General features: G+C 38.1%; 1 protein-coding gene across 1 annotated transcript in view; it reads left to right on the plus strand.

Annotated features, from left to right (window-relative positions):
- Positions 1 to 1598: 1598 nt before the first annotated feature.
- Positions 1599 to 22329, plus strand: part of cpne7 (copine VII) — a gene marked incomplete at its 5' end in the record, with an annotated part of 28571 nt that continues 7840 nt past the window's right edge. The window contains 8 exons of the mRNA XM_037695769.1: positions 1599 to 1682; positions 8482 to 8565; positions 8653 to 8742; positions 10916 to 11014; positions 11227 to 11313; positions 11565 to 11624; positions 13668 to 13801; positions 20448 to 20502. Coding sequence (XP_037551697.1) covers positions 1599 to 1682; positions 8482 to 8565; positions 8653 to 8742; positions 10916 to 11014; positions 11227 to 11313; positions 11565 to 11624; positions 13668 to 13801; positions 20448 to 20502 — 693 coding nt within the window. The remainder of the gene's footprint in view (positions 1683 to 8481; positions 8566 to 8652; positions 8743 to 10915; positions 11015 to 11226; positions 11314 to 11564; positions 11625 to 13667; positions 13802 to 20447; positions 20503 to 22329) is intronic.

A 22329-nucleotide genomic window follows, 5' to 3' on the forward strand; every position in this document is an offset into this window, starting at 1 on the left:
TAGATAGTGTCCCTGTATGTATTTTGATCTTTTGATCTTAAATCAACTTGATTACAATTTTCAAAAAATAATTCATCCATGTGCTCCAGTTTAATTCACACTTGTCTCCAGAATGACCATTTCATCAGTTTTTAAGTGTCTTCGGTCTCTGAAAATAGCTGTTTAAAAAAACAAAACAAATGAAGATAAAGAGAAACAAACAAATAAACATTTAGTTTGTGCTATGCAGACAGTATGGACCTATGCGCCTCATATGTACCTGTCTCTTTCAACTAACTCTGAATGTCTGGCTCACTGTGAAAATATTCTGGACACTGACAAATGGCTGGTCCTTATTATAAATGCAGACAAAACCTCACCTTAACCTCACACACCTGTAAACTCTCTAACTTCATGTTTTACAAAGATGTTCACCTTCTCCTGTTACCTGTCAAGGCGAGCTGTTTGATAAAACACGCAGGTTTTTCACTTTGCAGCTCATCACTGTCAAGTTGTGTCCGGGCACATTCAGCCTCGCTGCGCAGGCGCAGTTCCTGCAGTTTGATGGAAGGTTTTAGTCCGTTCCTCACAGGGGAGACGACAACAAACCTGCGCTCTTTAAGTGCTGCTGCTGGTGGTGGGGAAGCAGGGAGTGCAAGCAGCAGAGAGCGCTCGATGAGCCTTAAAAACTGCCACCCTATCTTTTTCTTTTAAACTAACACGCAAGTTTAAAGAACAGGAAACATTCAGAAACGAAGATTTTAAAGAGTTTTGTTGGTGACTTCTTCAAAAGTTAAACCTACAGTATGAGAATGTAACCAGTGGGAGTAGGTGGCCTCCAGTTTTCAAATAATGACTTTCCCACTTTTCATGGTTTTGCATGTCGGTGAATTTATGGTAAGACAAATTACCCCAGTTAACTTGTATGTAGCAAGAAATAGGTTTGTCTACAGCAGAAAGGTCAAATGGTGGGTTTATAAAAACTGTATTTTTAGGAGATGGGTGAATTAAAAAAAAAAAAAATTAAAAAAGGTCTTCAAGGCAATATGGGGGTGTTTTAGCGTAGTTTAGCACTAAAATACAGCTTCATTAACCCTTGTCTTTGATTTTTTTTAATCCGCTTTTGTGTCAGTGAGAGATCAAATTCAGATTTTTGCAGCACTTATACATTTTATGGCTGAATGTTTTTATTTTCAGGACAACCTTCAGGTCACTCATCATGGCCTGCAGTTACAAGCTTTCAAGTTAAAAGCTTCACACTTGAATGTCTATCATTTTACCCATTCACATCCACTCTGAAATTAAAGTTAGACTGTTGCAGTCCAGGACAGTGATGAACTAACTATTGGCTGCTCAAGGACACCTTGGTAACAGGCCTGACTGTGGTTAATTTCCCTAAATGAAACATTAATTTCTAATTATTTACCCTCATTTGCTTTAAATGCTGTTTTATTGTCTATCAAATGTTTCGTTTTAACATTAGCACAGAGTTTTTGCATTATTAGTAAGCCTTTAAATCTCTAATATCTCTAAAAACTATAACCAAATGATTAAATTACTGGGATTAATCAATGTTTAAGCCACTGTAAACACTAAATAATATTACTGACTAATCTAATTTCCTTCAGGTACATGCTGAGGAAATTTCTGGAAACAATGGGTATGTGGAGCTCTCCTTCTGCGCTAAGAAGCTCGATGATAAGGTGAGAGAAACCAGCTGTTTTCTTTGTTATCACCTAACAACTAAGGTCACGTTGTGGTTCATCTTTGACCTTTGTTTTATTGAAAAAAATCCTAAGAGTGTAGAAGGAGAGTGTACATGTAGAACTAATAATACTTGTGTGAAATGAAAAAAGTACTCTGCAATAACTCACAAATCAAATTTGAACCCAGCATGTAACGTCAGGAGGAAAATGTGTGTGAGTACGTCCACTTCAAGATGAGTTATTACTGACCTCAGCTGCTCTGGCTCTACATGTTCAAACTTTGCCAAGGGCATCTTTCAATCAAAAAGTCAGCAGGAGCTTACATTCACTTATACTTCTGATGATCACACTGTGTTTTCAAGAATGTGCCTCAGGAGTCCAGTCTCATGTGTTGACCTTGATTCCTATATGTACAGACAGCAAGTTCATTTAGCTTTGAAACTGTCGTGAAAATCACTTCAGTTTCTTTGTATAGCTCCAAGTCACTCACAACAGAAGTCGTCTCAGGGAACAGAAACTTTCTCATACATTAAAAAAGCCAATTAGCAAAAGTTATTTATCCAAGGAAGCAGCAGATTGTGTTGAGTCTTCACTTCGTCACAGTCTCCCATCCTGAGCGAGCACAAAGGAGACAGTGGAAAGGAAAAACTCCCTTTTAACAGCAGAACCAGGTTCAGGACGAGCGGCCATCTGCTCAGTTGGGTTTGAGAGGACAGGAAGTAGAAACAGACAAACCCACAATGACAGGTCCAGGTGAACTTTCTATAGGAGGAAAGATAAAAAACACACTAAGATAGAAATAATTGAACAGCTAGAGTAGAGCAAGTAAAGACGGCAGCATAGTGAGGAAATGAGGTCAGTTTGTCCATTAGTCTAAACCTATAGCAGCAGAACTTATAGATAGTTCAGTAAACCCAATCCAACCCTAACTATAGAATTTATAAAAAGGCAAGTCTGAAGCCCAGTCTTAAAACTGGACAATGTGTCAGCCTCATGGATAGAAACTGGAAGTTGGTTCCACAAGAGAGGAGCCTGAGAACTGAAAGATCTTCCTCCCAGTCTGGGTTTGGAAACTCTAGGAACCACAAGTAAGCCTGCAGTCTGAAAGTGAGGTGCTCTGTTAGGAAACATGGAACAATAAGATCTGTAATATAAGATGGAGCTAGGTTGTTGAGAGCTTTGTAGGTTAGAAGGCAGTTTTGAAGTCACATCCCTGACAGTAAGACACATTATTATATGAGGGCCTCCATCCAACCATTTTCTTTATCCTCTTTTCTGTGCAGAGTCACGGGGGGAGCTGGTGCCTATATCTCCAGCTGTCATTTTGCAAGGGGCACTCAGAATCATGTGAGGGCCACGTAGAGATAAACGAGACACACATGAGGGCAGCGCTAATTAAAAAATGTTGTTTGGCCTTTCAGCGAGAAGGTCACCGGTTCAAATCCCGGCTAAGGAGCCTTCTGGATGGAGTTTGCTTGCTCTCTGTGCTGCGTGGGTTTTCTCCGGGTTCTCCGGTTTCCTCCCACAGACCAAAAACATGCATGTTAGACTGATTGGTGACTCTAAATTGTCCCTAGGTGAGAGAGAATGGTTGTTTGTCTTGTTTGTCTCTATGTGTCCCTGTGATGGACTGGAGACCTGTCCAGGATGTTCCCTGTCTCTCATACAGTGATGGCTGGACATGGGCACCAGTAAACCAAAAAGGAAGAAGCGGTTAAAGCTAATGGATGGATGGAGTTTGGCTCCACTCATAGGCAGCCTAGTTTGCTGGAAATATTGAATTTTCTTTAAACACGGCGAAATGCTTCAAATATACTCGTGACATTATCTTGATATCGCCGCCATTGCTGATCTGTGCAAACGGTCCAACTGCAAACATGATTGTTAACTGTGTTTATTACCATCAGAGGAGATAAAGTATCAGTGAAGTGTGGAGGTTTGTTGTTAAAGCAATATTACATTTTTACTCAATCATGGAAGGAGGGAAGAAAATTATGGAATTTGAACCTCGGGGACTGCAGCAATATAAGTAGCTGTTTACACGAGTCTGTTTAGTTGAACTTGTAAAATATACCAAAGATTACACAATTTGGCAAATAAAATGGTATGTTAGCACCAACAAGGTGATTCTGAAAGCGACTTACAGTTGATGGTTAGTGTGATGCATTTTTCAGTTCCTCAATCAGATCTTTGCTGCAGTTTTCCTTTTTTTTTTTAAAGACATGATTTGCAGATTATTGTTCATTTGTTGAAGAGATTATTTTTAGGCCACGCACTGGTCGTTTGTCCACCACTTGTCCTTTTTGCATTTTTTAACTAAACACAGCACAATAAGCTGTCATGGTCAGATACAAGAACCGGACTGAAAATTGAAACCCAGAGATTCTGAAGAACTTTTGGTCAAGACTTCTAAAATACGATGACAAGAAGGTCCGGCTCCTCAGAGACAATGTAACGACAGACAGAAATGATTTTTGAACTTATGCACTGTACTGTATATTTCAAAAATGTGACTTTAGCAGCCGTGTGTTAACAGTAAGCAACAACATTCCAACAACTTTAATCTTTTCAGGAATGTCTGTTAACGGTTGAATTGTTACACGGATGACAAAAGTACCAAATTTTGCATAGGAGTCCCTTTGGGTTAGCAGTTTGAAAAAATAAGCTGAACTAAAACATTTGACCTTTGGAACAGGCTAAAATAGACACTTTTTTCAAAATGGCTACCACATTATGCATTGGACTTATTAACTTTGTTTCTAGGCTGGAGAATGATCTTGGTATTAGTTGTCAAGAATGGGGACTCCATTAAATCTAACGGAAATCCAATTTGGATTGTGGCCATCTTGGATTTCAAAATGGCCGACTGTAAATTTTGAAATATCTACAGAATGATGGGTAATAGGCACATGATCTTGGTGTTTAAGATTATGTTTATAAACACCATGAATATCATGGGATCTTCATCATTTTGCTAATTTCAACTTGAAGCAAATTTGTACCATTTTCTTAAAAATGGCCACTTCACCACATATGGCAAATATATGAATAAAAAGTAATTGACCTAGGACCATGATCTTGGTGACCTTATATTTGTACACACCAGAGATGTCATGGGACCATCAGTTTTGTCAGTATTTAATTAGAGTAGCACCATTTTAAACCCATTTTGAGCAATGATTTTAAAATTCAAGGATTCAAGGTTCTTTATTTGTCATTCGCACCCCATGTGGTACATGTGGTGGAACGAAATTATGTACGCAGAGTCCCAGTTACATCCAACGATAAAATGTAAAAGAAAAACAGTAATAAGATCTAAGATATGAACTAAGAAAAACATCAATTAAATATACACTAAGCACTAGCAGCATAAAAACATTGAACATCTGCAAAGTTCAAATTGTTGATGCAATTACTTCTGTACGATCCTAGTGTATAAATGGGAGTTATCAGATAAGAAAAGGCAGTTGTTTGTTTTCACAATGCATTTTTTTTTCATTCATTCATTCATTCAACATTTATTTATGCAGGTTAGTCTCATTGAGCCTCGAGGACTCATTTACAACAGATCTGTTTTAAACAAAGAACACAGATGAGGTCCAGACAACAGTAGACAATCACATAAAAAGCATATGAAATGAAAAGTAAATGGAATAAATTATATTAAAACGAAACAAAAACTGCTACATTATAAAGCAATGTAAAATATTAAAAACAGGAACATGTCTGTGTTGGTTTTTGCCATGAACTTAGATGTTTGAAATCCCTTAGACAAGTCAAGGTCGAGAGCTTCAGATCTTTTCGAAAGGATACAGGAGGTTATATTATTTTATTCTATTATTTTAGTCATTTTAGATTTGTCAAATAGTTACCTAAATATATCCAATTAGTCAGTAATTTGATTGCTATGTTTAGGATTTACGTTCTAATCTTTGTTTCAAATTCATTGAAACGCGTGTTTGAAAATGTATAATACTTTATTTGAAATTCTACTAATTATCCATGACATGCCACTTTTTTTCACAGTTCACTGTAAAATACATTTTAATGCATGAATATATTTTCTTTTAATATGCTTGCAAACTTTATAAGCATATTTATCACAGTCAAAGTAAAAAGTGAAATAATATATGAATAAATTGTTATGAAAATAAATCTGTGAATAGGAAAATTAACAACATGGTTGCCAGATCTGGGTTAGCGTGTCTCAGCTGAACATTCGTACATTTGGAAATAATCCACTCTTAAAGAATAATTTAACCAAATATACTGCACAAGTGAAATAAGATTGATAAACTTTTTAAAATTAATATTTCATCATCACATAAGCGTAATACTCATTTTATCAACAATTTCTAATTTTCTGGTCAGCAATTTTAAATTCAAGCTGGCCGCCACCTAAAATGGATTTCTGTTAAGTTCAGTAGAAGCTGCATTTCTGAAAACCTACGCTTAGATACCGAGATCATTATACTAAGTAGCCTAGAAATAAGATTGTTAAACCCACTGGATAATGTGGGAACCATTTAGAAAACCAAAACAAGCAAACACATTATGAAAAAGTTTCAGTTTTACTCTGTTCCGAAGGTCTAAGTTTTGGCTCAGCTCCTTTTTTCAAACTGCTCAGAGGAACTCCGATGCAAAATTTGGAACTTTTGTTATCCGTAAATGGGCTGTACTTATACAGCGCCTTTCTATCTGATCAATATACTCAAAGCGGTTTACACTACAATCTGTGCCTCATCTACCCATTCATACAACTCTATACTAGATCGCTACAAAGCTAATTGAACAAATCATTCTAATGAGACTAATCAGTGCTTTATTACATTCATGCACCGCTGGGACACATCGGAGGCAGTGAGGGGTTCAGTGTCTTGCCCAGGGACACTTTGGCATGTGACTGCTGGTGGATTCGAACCCCCAATTCTTGCATTGGAGGACGACTGCTCTAACCACTCAGCCACAGCCGCCCTTTAAATCCAAGATGGCCGCCGTGTAACGATTTTGGCCATTTTTAATTCTTAAAATTAACTATTTATTTTAATTTGTCACCTTAACTGAGCACTTAGTGTCTAAACCTAACCAGGACTTTGTACTGTCTGACTTGAATCAAGTTGATGTAATGAGTAAACAAGTGAAACCAGAAGGGACACTTTTATTTTCACGTTTGCCTTCTTGTGTGCGGTTAACCCAGTTCTGAGACAATAACCAAATTAATTTTCTTAGACTTTAAAAAAAAAAACAAACAGAACAAAACAAAGCTAATGAATTAGTGTCTCATTCTTGACTCACATCTCCATCTGCTAAGCTAAAATGTTGTGTTTGTCGCTGATTAGGTGTTTTGTAAGCTGCTAATTAACTGTGACAGTCGCCTCGCGTGTAACAGTTTATCCAGAAATGCCAGCAGATAATGACCAAAGGACCAAAATGCTTCAGATTAGCTGCTCGCCAGTCACATCACCTCACCCTGCGGTATCTGTTAGCAGGTCAGAGAATACATTTTGTTGAACAGAATGTTTAATTATGAAATATGATAGATTTATTCTTACTGGCAATGATTACCAGCATTGTTAGCCTGAGATTAAGTGACATCTGTGCTTCATCAGTCGATGAAACCAAAGCCAAGGGGCTTGTGGTTACTATGGCAACAAAGAGATGATACTACAGCTCTGCTTGTTTTTTTTTTCTGATCCCTCAGGAGACGTATCTGGCTAATGTGGCGGGAAATGCATCCTTAACTATGATTTCACACACACAAAACACCTTCACACACCTAAGCACCCCACAGACGTGCCCCCCCCCCCCCCCACACACACACACAGATTTTCACAGCAGTAATTATTTGTTTTGCCTCCCTGAAGAATCAATCGACCTAAATAATCAGTGCGGCCTCTGCTCTCAGATGCATGCAGTCCAGATAATAATATAGGGACATGAAAAATAGCATTAAATGATGCCCATTGTTATATATTTTGGCATTTGGGCAAAACAGTTATTTACCATTAATAATGATGTGAAAGGGCATAACTGCAGCCGAGTTCTGGTGATCACTCACAAAAACACAAACTGTTGGTGGAAAAGTTTAATTCTCTCCTGGTGAATTTTCCACAATGGTTGAAGAAACCAATGAAAAATGTTTTGTATCTGCAGAGATGCAACTGTGGGCAAAATATTAATGAGGCTATTTGCTAAAATAAAAGATCAGCATGAAAGAGGCTAATCAATAAAGTTTGAAAGCTTGTAACATATTCTTAAGCTCAGCCTTGATAATGATTTTTCCAGTAAAACCACCCTGATGTGCTGTAAACTTAACGGCTGTGCCTCCCTAACCGTTAATCACAAACACCTCTCCCCCTGCGTTCAGCTCTTTCATTTCACTCAAATTATCCTGGATACACACCGAAAGCTCTTGCAAATTCTAACGAAAGAGATTTTCATCCTCAGCAAACAGACATTTGTACTCCACCACTGTGAACTTGTTAAGATATTTGTGTGGGTTTTTTGTTCAAGTTGAAAAACAAACATAAAAAAAAAACAAGAATAAAAATATATAGTTTAATTCAAAAGTCAGAGAAATGCTCATTAGTTTGGTATTTGGGTGTGAAGTTGCACATCGTTTGATTTTATGCCAAACAGATTTTCATCTCAGAGAAAATAAAAACCAAAAAAGGTTGAAAAAAAATACTTTTACATTATTTTTAATCTGCTTTACTTTTGTTTAATCCTTACTGATGTCACCAGACGTCTACGTATTGAGACACTCACGTTTCATTTCTTTTCTCTGCTTCGGCAGGATCTCTTCAGCAAATCTGACCCATTTCTGGAAATATTTCGAATCAATGACGATGGGACCGAGCAGCTTGTCCACAGAACTGAGGTGGCTTCGCTCACATTTCGCCTTCATTTTGACCACCAGCTGTTTATACATGTTAATCTGCAGGTTTATGTGCTCCTAATCTAACAGGTGATCAAAAACAACCTGAATCCAGTGTGGGAGCCCTTCAAAGTGTCACTCATGTCTCTGTGCAGCTGTAACGAAGAGCAAAAGCTCAAGGTAAGAATTATTTTACTAACTCTTTGTTCATAACACTAAAAGCTACGACAGTCAATATTTAAGTGCATGTTTGAGAGGCAAAAAGGATAAAAACACTGCACACTCTATCTTGTTGGACAACCTTTAACAGCCTTGGTATTTGTTTCATATTCTCTTGCATTGCATCTTAATTTTTCATAATATTTTGTATAAATGGAAGAAAAGTCAAGCAGCTCCAGAAAGTCTTGTTCAGCAGGTTTTACAGATTCTCAGTAGGGTTAAGGTCCAGTGGTGGCTAATCCATGTGTGAAAAATGTCTCCCTGAACCAATCCTTCACAATCTGAGCATGATGTCTCCTGACATTGTCACATTGAAATATGCTCGTGCCATCAGGGAAGAAAATACACACCAGTTTATTCAGTTTATCCAGATTACATGGTTGTTTGGTGGGTACATTTTGGAGGCTGAACTTTGACCAGACCTGCAGAATCAACTGAGACATTTTCATTTCTCTAGTCCATCACAAACTCAAACCTTTTTTCCCAGTCAGCTTCACTTCTTCTTTTTTCCTTCACTCGCTCTTGAGCAAGACGGATGCTTTTTCTTCCCTCTCCCGTCTCCCTCCTGCTTTTTTGCTCTCTGTCTGTGTATCAGAGCTTCTATTTACACATCTTCCAAATCATAAATTACTGTCATGGAGCTGGTCAGTTGGACTTTCAACGCAATTGATAAATTTTTTTCAACCAAGCGACGGGGTCCTGGAGAACCCTCATGCCCCGCTGAGACGCATGAGGCAGGGTACGTCATGGATCCGTGGGGGGAATGGAAGTTGATGTGCCTTTCTGTATTGTCTCAGGAGGATGCTGAAGATGTTTATATCATTGGACTTATGATAACAGGGGTTCTGCTTTTTGGCACCATCGGATGCTTATGTTATCAGCTATTAAAGAAGACGGCGGCAGCAGTTTTGGCCATGGCAAAGCTGCTGACCTTATGTGAAGGTTTGGTCCGTGCTTCGAGCACTCCAACTCAGCTGATTTATGAGCTCAACCGTAATATGGAAGCGATTTATGAGAATCCTAGGCCACTTGCGGCTTCTGGGACTTGTCAGCATATTGGGGACGACTTTGGAGCAAGCTAATATGCACGGACCAGTAGAAAGCCCACAAATATGGCCATTTTGGATAGAAAGTACAAGTAGAACTCAAGGCTGATGAGAAATAACAGTCTGGCTGCATAAAATAACAACTGTCTGACTTCCCCGTTCGGCCTCGAAGCATGCCAACTCATCAAATTTCTCCTGGGATATGTGTAAACTAAGAAGGCTCTGCTTTATCCATCCCCCACGCATCGAGAACTTCTGTGAGCGCTTATCAGAGCTGCACCGGCTGACACCAACATCTTATCAGGACTATGGCGCTATCTGGAAGTGCTTCATGAACAAATCTCCCCGTCTTGTTGTCAAGTGCATATGTAATGTGTTTATAAATGTGTTTGCTGGTAGAAATTTTAATGTCTTAAATCGCGTCCTGATAGGACAAGATGCGAATATGCCACTATCCTTTCCTCATGGCCTTTCCCTTTTTCTATCTAAAGAATAAGTGGCTGCGCTCTTAGGAGCAGCAGCCACATGCACTTTGTAGACGACCGTCCAAACATAAACTCGCTGTATTTTGGTGCAATAATAATAAAGTTTATTCTGATTCTAGTTTGTTCTTCTCTTAAGGTCACACAGACACTTAATCCCAACTCCTTGAATTCTCCATGTGTTGATCTTTAATTGGATTTCAGTAAACACTTAAGTTATGTTTTTTCAAGATATCTTCCAACCACATTTCTATCGTTTATATGTTGGTTTACCACTATGTTTCCATATTTTATTCATTTTTATATTCATAAATTACTGTGGCTGTTTAATCTTTTCCACAACCACAGAATCTACCTTGATTATTGAGCATGCATCAGGATATTTTGAACCACAGGATGTGTCTTCTTGCACCTTTGTTCAGGAGAAGTTGCTCACTGCATCTGTTTGAGTCAAAAATATGTTGCAAGCAGGTTTTTATAAATGAATGCTCTTACTGTTTTGCTTAATTAAATCCAGGCGGTAACTTTTTTCTTTAGTCAGGTAGTGAAATATGAGAAATAGACCCAGCCTCGCTGGAGGAGTAAGCTGTAATGTGTGTGTCACAGTGTCTCGTGTGGGATTACGACTCCAGGGGGAAGCATGATTTCATCGGAGAGTTCTACGCCACATTCAGGGAAATGCAGAAAATTTCCAGTGGAAATAAGGTCAGTGAATTTGGAGGCAAAAACGTGGAGAGGAGAGGTGGCTGTGTGGCTGCTTCATCTGTCTCCAGTCTGCCTCTCACTTCATGCTTGAATTTGATTTGACATCAAATAAATGTCACGGGGCTTTCAGATCATCTGAATGAAATAAACTGTTGCTTCTGTTTTATCGTTATTTATTTAATTTTTTTACCTTTAACTTGCTTTCCTCGAAGGTATCGTGGGATTGTGTGAATCTCAAATACAAGCAGAAGAAGAGAAACTATAAAAATTCAGGCGTTGTTATTCTCACTGACCTCAAGGTAGGAATCCGCTGCGGGAACATCTCATGTTTATCACAAACACACCGAGCGAAGCTGAATCAGCGGCTTTTATCTTCAGATTGACAGCATAAAAGGGGTTTAGGAACGCATTTCTATTCTTGTTTATTTTGATAATCATTGCTTGCTCGTTTGTGTTGCCATCACTTTCACGAGATATTTTCTGAGTTTAAACAACACCTGAGGTTTTGGAAGAAAGAAATAATTGTTGGTTTATTTTTTGCCTCTTTCAGCTCCACAGAGTGTATTCCTTCTTAGATTACATTATGGGAGGATGCCAGATTCATTTTACAGTAAGTTAAACCCTCCATGCCCCATCACTGTCAGTGAGCTATTGTAACCATGAGGTTCTATGAAACAAGCCTTCAAAATGTTTTACACTTTACATTAATTACTATATATTTTCTCTTTTTTTTCCTCCATTCGTGTGCTCAGATTTGTAATATCTTTGCTTCATCTCTTCACTGTGTTTTTGTCAGTTCAAACACTTTTTCATTTACTTCATTTTCAAGAACAAAAGGAAAAATTTTCCAAAAGAGCACTGGATAAGGTAGATCCTTACATCTGCAGTGAAATGGGTACAACTTTACAGCAAGGCTCCCCTTATAGATGGCTAATAAATAGTTTATAGATATGTTATTACTTCCTCTAAAACACTTTATAAATCATTAATAACTGCTAATTATGCATTAATTAAGGGTGACAGAGAAAAAAACTGACCAGTTTTTTTGCCAAATAGTGAGCAAAATCTGCTCACATAGAGTGTTATATTAAACATTTCAGACTAAGTTACAACCTTGTAAGCACAATAAACTTTGTAAACATATTTCATTAGCATATAATATTGTACTTCATCACTGCATTATAAGTATCTACAGCTAGTATTATATCCTTAATGGTGTGGAGGCTGCACAGCTGCAGAAAGAAAAGCTTTGCAGAGAGTGGTGAAGGCTGCACAGAAGATGTTGGAGTCAGCCTCCCCACCATCACAGACATCTACACCTCCAGATGCAGGAAGAGGGCCACCTGCATCATGAAGGACCTCACTCACCCAGCACACACTTTTTGCCCCACTCCCCTCGGGAAGGAGGTTGAGGAGCATTAAGTGTAGAACCACTAGACTGAGGAACAGCTTCTACCCTGAGGCTGTTAGACTCATGAATCTCTAACCAGAATAATCACTGTGAAAAACCATATCATGTTGCTGCTGATCTGTTTCATGTTGCTGCTGATCTGTTTCATGTTGCTGCTGATCTGTTTCATGTTGATGTGTTCATGCGTGCTCATCTGCTCACACAGACTCATGCTCATGTTCGTGCTGATGTTCGACGGAATGTTTTTACGCTATTAGTGCTTAGTGTATTTTTAGTTGATGTTTTTCTTAGTTCATATCTTAGATGTTATCTGTTTTTCTTTTACATTTTTATTGTTGGATGTAACTGGGACCCTGTGTACATAATTTCACTCCACCACATGTACCACATGAGGTGCAAACGACAATAAAGAGTCTCTGACTCTTAAAAAACAGGTTTACAAATGATTATTGTGTCTACAAGGTAGTAACTTAGTCTGAAATGTTTAATATAACAGCTCTAGATGAAATTTGTAGGTAGCAGATTTGGCTCACTATTTGGCAAAAAAACTGGTCAGTTTTGTCTCTCTGTCACCCTTAATTAATGCATAATAAACAATTATTATTAATGATTTATAAAGTGTTTATAAAGGAATTAATAATGTATCTATAAACTATTTATTAGCCATCTATAAGGGGAACCTTATTGTAAAGTGGTACCAAGAAATGCAACCTCTTCAGTCTATGTGGACATTTAAGTTCCTTAATTTAGTCACAATTTATTCCACTAAATTCAGCGATCCCTCATTTAAAACTGCTTTTATTATATCCTAATGAATGCTCAATAATCCTGGTAGAAAAATCCAACAAAGTTAAGCCAGGTCCTCTGGATGGATTCTTTATGTTGAAACATTTCGTCTTTCATCCAAAAGACTTCGTCAGTTCAAGGAGTCTCTACAAACTCAGTCTTATAAATGACACAGAAACCATCTGAGCACCGTCAAACTGGTTGACCCACTATGTGAAGGTGCTATTTATAAGACTGAGTTTGTTGCGGCTTCTCTGACCGATGACGTCTTTTAGATGAAAGACGAAACGTTTCAACACAAAGAAACCGTCCAGAGGACCTGACTGAAATTGGTTGGATGATTTTATTATAGTTTGCAACCGAGTAAACTTAATTTGTAGGTACGTAGGCAAATCAATACTGTAATAATTCTAATGGGTCTGTAATTTTGCACATTTTGTCATTCCTTTTCATCAGGTTGCCATTGACTTCACGGCCTCCAATGGAGACCCCAGGAACAGCTGCTCCCTGCACTACATTAACCCATACCAACCCAACGAGTACCTAAAGGCTCTGATAGCAGTAGGGGAGATCTGCCAGGACTATGACAGGTTTGTCAGTCTTCTGTTTCTTAGAAAAGACTTGTTGGGTCTTCCAGGAACTGCCACTGTCTTCTAATTCTAGCTGAGTGCTTTTTGTGGACTCTCGCGCTGAAAGCAGCTGTTCCAGCTGTTCCAGCTGACCCACAACAAAAGTAAGGACAATAGTGGAAACTTTACAGCGCTGATACAAAAACTGCAGGCTGCTGTGTTTCGGCTCACCAGTTTATTGTTCAGTTCATGGAGCTGAACTGTTAACCAGCACCTTATTTTGTCACTTTTATGTTTCACAGAAACATTTAGAGCCCTCCCTATCTGTTGAGTTATAAGCCTCACTGCAGCTTAAACAGAGCATTTAAATGAGGCGGGTTCATTCTGCCTTAAACCTATTTGAAAGTAATGGATAAGAAAATGATTTGACTGGAGCAACTACCGTAAGCTCTGGCCTCCATCATGCATGATACTAATCTCATCATGATGGTGCTTGCTTTCCTGGATTCAGGATCCATTTCTGCTTTTTGTTTCTATTTCAAGTTGTCATTTTTCCTATTCTTCTACTTTTCTGTTCTGATAAATAAAATGTGGACTTTTTAAAATGATCTCCCTCAGTCATGTATATCTTCTGCAGATTTAGGAGTCCAGAAGCAAATTAAATGATAAATGTCACATTTTATTTGGTTAGATATCACAACAAAAGAAGTTAATTTTAGAACATCCAAAAATACTTTACTCTGCAAGTATTTTTAATATGCATAATGTATTGTCTTTTTATTTATTGTTTTGCTGACATTGCAGTATAATCATGGTAAACAAGTACTTTCATTTTGTCGTCCATTTCTTTTTCCAGGGTATGATAACATTAAAAATAAATAAAGTTTCTAATAAAAAGTACTTTTTTAAATTAAAGACCTAGCATTATTTAAAGGAATGAATATTGACTGATGCCTTTCATGCCAAATTTTAAGATTAAGATAATTTCTTGGTGAGAAATGAAAATGTAGCCATTTTGGTTAAACCTTGAAATTATCTTCACGCGTACAAATTTATTTGTATACAAAATATGGCATGACCTGTGAGCACTCTATAGCTCTCAACTATTAAATCAAATTGTAGCTGAGTATCTGCAAAATGTTTGTGTTTGCTAAGATCAATTAGCTTTGAGGACCATCTTGAATTGGATTAACTCCAGAAGGTAATCAGTTGTGCATTTAGTCATTACTTTCTGAGAATGTTGTAAAATCTCTTCAGAACTTCATTTGGTATTTTGCCAACATGTCTGTTTCTGTGGCAAACAAATCAAACCTTGCAGGACTTTCCAGTTGCAACTTCTCCACTCACAAATCAGTTACAAACCAGCTGCCTTTGTTTCCCAGTTTGCAGGTTTGTGAGCTCACATTTAATCTTAACGAGTCTTGAGTGGAATAACTGGCTCATTTAAAACTGGTAACAAAGCAGAATATCGAACAATACCTTAATCTGACATGAAAATATTCTATATTTAATTATAGAAGTTAATTTCTATCTATATTCAACAGTAGGTTGGTGGTATTCAAATTGAATAATAAAACAATTCTCTAAACAAATAAAACCATCCATCCATCCATCCATCCATCCATCCATCATCTTTACCCGCTTCTTCCTTTTTGGGTCGCGGGGGCAGTGTTGTATACAGTACCTCAAAGTGATACTTCAGTGAAAGTACAAGTATCTTACCATAAAATTACTTTGGTAAAAGTTAAAATCTTCTTTAAAATTATTACTTGAGTTAAAGTCTTAAAGTATCTGACATTTAATGTACTTAATATATCAGAATTCTTCTAATTTTATATTGTAGGAACGAGTAACTAAGATGGTTAAGGGAACTGCAATGGAGTAAAAGTACACAATTTATTGAGGACATGTAGTGAAGTGAAAGTCGCTAGAAATGTAAATAACGAAGTAAAGATACGTCAAAATTCTACCTAAGTACAGTAACAAAGTATTTCTACTTTGTTACATTACAACACTGCACGGGGGTCACTGGTGCCCATATTCAGCAGTCACTGTGCGAGAGGCGGGGACACCTGGACAGGTCTCCTGTCCACCACAGGGACACCCCGGACAGGTTTGCAGTCCACTACAGGGACACATAGAGACAAATGAGACAAACAACCATTCACTCAACATGCATGTTTTTGGTCTGTGGGAGGAAACCAGAGTACCTGGAGAACACCCACGCAGCACGGAGAGAACATGCAAACTCCACCCAGAAAGGTCTCAGCCAGGCCAGGATTTGAACTGGCAACCTACTCACTGAGAGGCAACAATACTTTCAAATAAAACTAGGTCATTTAGTTGTTTTTCTTGTGATTGCTAACACAATTACAGATGTTAAAATGTGTTAAATTTCTTAGAATGACGTATTTATTACTTTAAAATTTACTAAGTATTGGCCACAAATTGTGGAATTAGTTATTTATTTGTAGGTGGACCCCCAGTCAAGTTGCATATCCTAAAAAATGATAGTGCAGTACATCACCATGTTCATTTCAATCTGGTGATGGTTTATGTTCATTTTCATAACCAGACAAGCCGCACATTAAAACTGTAGTTTTTAAGGTACTTGCTTTAAAGGTGTACTTGTTGTCAGTTTGCAACAGGAAGTCCGTGCATGTAGCCGTTTGTAGTAGTGCTGTTCTGGATGTTTGCCATGTTCTCTGCTCACAGTTGTAGCTTTCAGCAACTGTTGCTGTGACTGGCGCTCCTTCTTAGCTTGCATAGGCTCATTACCCTGAACTACAGATGAGACAGAGACTGACACCACCACAGGCAGGCACTTCAAAAACAAGTAGGGAGCTTTCTAGCAAGAGGAGCAAAAAAAACAGCGGGGTGTCAAATCAGATGGAAAGACAGAGGAAATCCTATAGTTGCATGTGGAAGTTCCTGTTGGTACATGAGAGGTGGTGAAATTAAATAAATTACTAGACAAAAACTACAACTAACTCTAAGGACAGCAACTAATTAACGACAAACGATTCAAAATAGGATCTGATTTAAAATAAAAAAAACTCATTCATCTGTCAAAACTAAGCCACATGAGGATTATTACTCTGACTCCTGATTTATGCAGATCCTCATATTGAATGTCAGGGAAGCACTGTCTTCCTAATTTTAGCACAGAAGACACTGAAAACATGCCTGGAAATTAGCAGCTTCTCTTGGCAGCTTTATCCTTTTTATGTTTACACGTTTTGAACACGCAACGACATCATACATGGAAACACGCCTCTGGGTAAATGGTGTGGGAGGCTCTTCCATCTGAAGCCAGAATTGGTATTGAGGTGTAAAGCGTGGGCAAATGAACCTTTTAGCCTTTAGTGAACATAGGTGATGTGGGATTTTTGAGTCTCCACAGCAGAGTGCATTATGGAGTTGGAGTGACTAGTTTATGTCAGTGTGGGTAGAGACTCGATTACCTCTCTGAGAGGGTTGTTACTTTGTGTGGCTTGTCAGAACCTTATCTATTCTGTGCTGGTGATGTGCCATGCCTCAAACATGGAGTTTGACACTGTCTTAAAAAAACCCTCCAAGGATAATTTTATTAGGGTAGCACTGAAGATGATAACTTCTCTATATTTGCCTTTTATGCATCAGGAAAAAACTCAGACCAAACAGCCTTGATGTCCATTCAGCTACATACAGTTTCATTAAATCTATGCAGCTTTAGATAATGGCAAAGCTCGTTCATCCAATAGAGGAAAAATGTTTCTTTTTTCTTTTTTTGCCATGAAGCGACTTTTTGAAATGTGAGAAGCCTCTATTCAATATTTCTTATTGAATAAAAAAAAACTTTTAGTTTCTTTGTTACTGGAGTGCATTTACACATTACAACTTTAAACATTAGTAACAGCATAGGATGGTAGGGAATCACATACAAGATCAAAATAACCCATACAGTTATGATTTATTTTAACATAGCACTTCAGGAGACACAGGTTTTCAATTTCAATTCAATTCAATTTATTTAGCGCAAAATCACAACAAAGTTGTCTCAGGGCTCTTTACAGGAACATTCACATAAAAGCCAATTAGTAAAGTTCTCTATCTAAGAAATCCAGCAGACAAGTTGAATCTTCACTTTGTCGCAGTCTCATCCTGAGCAAGCACAGTGGCAACAGTGGAAAGGAAAGACTCCCTTTTACAAGGAAGAAACCTCCAGCAGAACCAGGCTCAGGACAAGCGGCCATCTGCTTTGACCGGCTGGTTTGAGAGGACAGGAAGGAGCGACAGACGAACATAGAATGGTAGATCCAGATGTTGGTGCAGGTGTGCCTGAAAGACAAAAACACTTTAAGGATAGAAACAATAATTACAAATACAAAACAGGTTGAGCAGCGCAAGTCAGTACTGTAGCAGAGTGAAGAAATGTGGTTAGTTTGTCCTCCAGCAGTCTAAGCCTATAGCAGCATAACTAAGGGATAGCTCAGGAAACCCAAGCTAACTATAGGATTTATCAAAAAGGAAAGTCTTAAAACTGGACAATGTGTCAGCCTCACGGACAGAAACTGGAAGTTGGTTCCACAAGAGAGGAGCCTGAGAACTGAAAGATCTTCCTCCCATTCTGCTTTTGGAAACTCTAGGAACCACAAGTAAACCTGCAGTTTGAGAGCGAAGTTCTCTGTTAGGAAAATATGGAACAATAAGACCAGTAATATAAGATGGAGCTAGGTTGTTGAGAGCTTTGTAGAAAGTAAGATTTTGAATTCAATTCTAGACTTGAAAGGGAGCCAGCGGAGAGAAGCTAAAACTAGAGAGATATGATCTCTCCCAGTAACTCCAGTTAAGACTCTGGCTGCAGCATTTTGGATCAACTGAAGACGTTTTAAAGAAGTATTTGGACACCCAGGTTTTTTGGACACCTATGTTTTAATGTAAACAGTATACCTGTAGATTCTGTCATACTGAAAATTACCACCGGTACCAAATGTTTTGTTGTTCAGCTAACTGAAACTTTCCAGCTTGAAGGTGCTCGAGTTGAGAGATTTATCTCTCTGTCTGCATTATGTAAATCCACATCCATCAGAGTTAATCAAACATTTCTAATGGCTCTGAAAAGCTGCCTCAGAGCAACGTTAACCACTCAAATCACACAATCACGACTTTTCAACACAGCAAATAACTCAGCACCTCCCCACACCGTAACTCGTCTTTTGTAAATCCAACACACCCAGGCTAACTGAATTAACGTTATCATCTCGATGTTTTGGCCACAAACTGATTTTCTTAGGTGGAAGATGTTATTTGTGATTGCTCTGAGCTGGAGAGTTGGAGAGATTTTGTTAGTGAGAAGGGCATGATACACAGTACACACTCTGATAACACAATCAACCGTTACAGAGAGGTGTCTGTGGGCAAACAATCAAAGACGAGAACCAAATATGACAGCTTTGCTCTGTATCTTGAAGCCACAAATCAGCCGCGCAATTGAATGATTTGAACAAACGGTTTATTCTTAATTGCTTCAGTAAGATTTTGATGTTGCCTAAAATGTTGCATACAAGGATTGGCACATGATCCACGCCTTATATTTATTTATCCACATCATCCATCATTTCAGGTATTTATTTGAAAAATAGTAGCCGAAAAGGACTTGACATCACGCGTATGAAAATGAGAAAATGTAGCGTCTTAATAATAACAACGTCCAAAATAGTGTTGAACTTGATGTCAGAGAAATCTGTATCAATCTGTGAACATAGAAGAAGGCAAGGCTGAATGCAAGAAAAGTTATTAATCATTTTGTTGGTCAAATTCACTAGATGGGATAAGAAACACTTTGATAAACAGAGTTTGTTGTTGTACCAACAAAGTAAAACAAAGAAAAACATATTTAACTTAGTGTGTGCAACTTAGCTGTGAAGGCTGATGGAAACAAACAAGCAATTTATAATAATGATAATAAAAATAATAATATGTGTTGTAAAATTGTTTGATTGGTAAACTGTCTTTTGTGGTGCATTTTTTTATACTTTGCGTGTAACAAAGACAGAATTAATGTTGCAAAAAGTAAACCCATTAGTGCCACATCCTGAACCATCAAGTAGATATTCAGCTTTTATATGACACCAGTTTACAAAAGGAGTTAGCAGAGTTAGAGGTTTAGCTTCCAATATTCACATCTGTCATTCACATATTTGCAGCATCGATTCAGGAGGTGTTAAATCTCTGTTTCTTTTTTGTTTTAGCGTTTTGTTTTTGAACATGAGAATTCTGAATGGCTTTTGCAGGTTTAATCCACACAGAGCAAAATGGAAAATGTGCTTTTAATGAGGAAGTCTTTTCAGGTTCAGATTTTGTTTTATTTAAAGAACAGTGGCTCCCTGGTTGTTGACTAGTGGCCCCCAGTCAGGCAGAGCAGTCTCTTGCTGTCACGCCTGCCCATGTAAAAGGTACAATGAAACACAGAGACCTGAAAGACGCTTTGAACAGGTGCAAATGGGATTATGGGACGGATTCCAAACTGTTTGTGAAGCTTTTAACATGTCATGAAATGCAAACAAGCGGGGGGGGGGGGGGGCCCTTGGAAATGTGAACAGATGGAAAAGCCGCCAGTATTTTTCAGTTTGCTGTCTAAACTGCTATGAACTGAATTAATGGCTGGTTTTGATTTTTGTTTCAGCGACAAACGATTTTCAGCTTTGGGCTTTGGTGCCAGGATTCCTCCAAATTATGAGGTGAGCGTATCTGGTTTTATTTTATGCTAATGCAACCTTTTATCCATCCATCCATCCATCCATCCATCCATCCATCCATCCATCCATCCATCCATCCATCCATCCATCTATCCATTATCTTTATCTGCTTTTTCCTTTCGGGGTCGTGGGGGTCACTGGTGCCCAATGTCCAGCAGTCCTTGTTTGAGAGGCGGGAGACACCTGGACAGGTTCATCACAGGGACATATAGAGACAAACAACCATTCACTCTGTCATTCTCTCTCACTTAGCGACAGTTTGAGTTACCAGTCAGCCTAACGTGCATGTTTTTAGTCTGTGGGAGGAAACCTATGCAGCACAGAGAGAACATGCAAACTTTACCCAGAATGGTCCCGGGTCAGGATTTGAGCTGGCAAGCTTCTCCCTGAGAGGTGGCAGCTCTACGAACTGAGCCACCGCGCCACCTTTTACTCAAAGTTAATATTTGACACTTAGTTCAACGCGAACGGTGTTTGCAAATTGTACGAATATTTGTGTGCCCTCACTGAGACGTGTTTTTGTATCCACAACCCATTTTACAACACATTTTATCATTCTGTCAAACATTCACTTTTTAGAGTAATTACTGAGCATATTTTTATTCATAAGCCTCTTGTCCTAAAATATCAACTATCATGTTCTGCTAACACTGAAGTTACAGAGAGTTGATGCTTCATTTACATAAGAATTCCCGAGCGTGAGCACATTTGTTTAAGAAAATTGGACTTTACAAGCTGAAAGCTCTGCGTGACTCCAATTAGCACGCTGGGGAGAAGTCTGATTTGTGAGGAGTGACTACGCTCACAGACACACTCAGATAAAACACCACTCAGATATCAAATCAGAAAGAGTGCCCTGTGTTTAATGCAACAACGCAATGTGTCAGTGTGAAACACAATTATCCTTTCAATCATGCCAAGATTAGGTGCACACTAAAGCTATTGTGTGTACTTCTGAATTTACCATGTCAGTGATTGCCCCACAGGGGTCACATTTATCTAACTGTGTTCTGGTGACACATTTAAGCTGCTGATTGTGCTGAATCTTAATTAAGTCATTATACTAATCAGGAACTGCTCTCTGAACCTGAAGGCGACAGGCTCTAATGCTCCATTTGTGCAAGTTTGATGGATTTCGGCTCAACCAGTTTTGTTATCTTAAACTATGGACTCGCTCTGTGCTACCTACATGCTACTGGGAAACATTTTCATTTGAAAGTCAAGAATTGTCCATAAAGTGATTTGTTGAAATTAATGAAAAATCTCACATTAATAGGGCAACGATTAATGCTTTTTGTGTTTAATCGTGTTGCTAATATTTAAAATTACTAACTAAATTAACATTATCCAAATGTATAATTTAAATAAAGACCATATGCTTTTAAATTCTGTTTAAATAAATCCTTGAATCGTTGAATCCTTAAAGGCTCCACTGTATTTCCTGTTTTACATGTAGAAGTTTGTTCTTATAAATGCATAAAAATATATATTTTTGCACTTTGCTAATTCACTTGTTGCGCTTATTGCTGAATCTTGAATAATTATATTAGGCTACACGAGGTTAGATTCAACTCCTGACTAAAACCTGTTTGTTCTGTCATGTACACGTATGCTAATCAATTGGTAACCATGGCAACGCAGATGCAGCAGGTGCTTTATTCTCCCTGATTAAAATGGGCAAAGCAGTTAAAACTGTGCAGAGGTTTTAGTGTGAGATCTTTGTTCATGTAATTGTTTGATTGCACTGCTAATGTTTTGGCTGCAGGATTTTATTTTTTACGTAATTTATTTATAAAAAGGGTCGTTCCA

The sequence above is a fragment of the Nematolebias whitei genome, chromosome 2, assembly GCF_014905685.2.
Source record: "Nematolebias whitei isolate Nwh7 chromosome 2, NemWhi1, whole genome shotgun sequence".
NCBI lineage: Eukaryota > Metazoa > Chordata > Actinopteri > Cyprinodontiformes > Rivulidae > Nematolebias > Nematolebias whitei.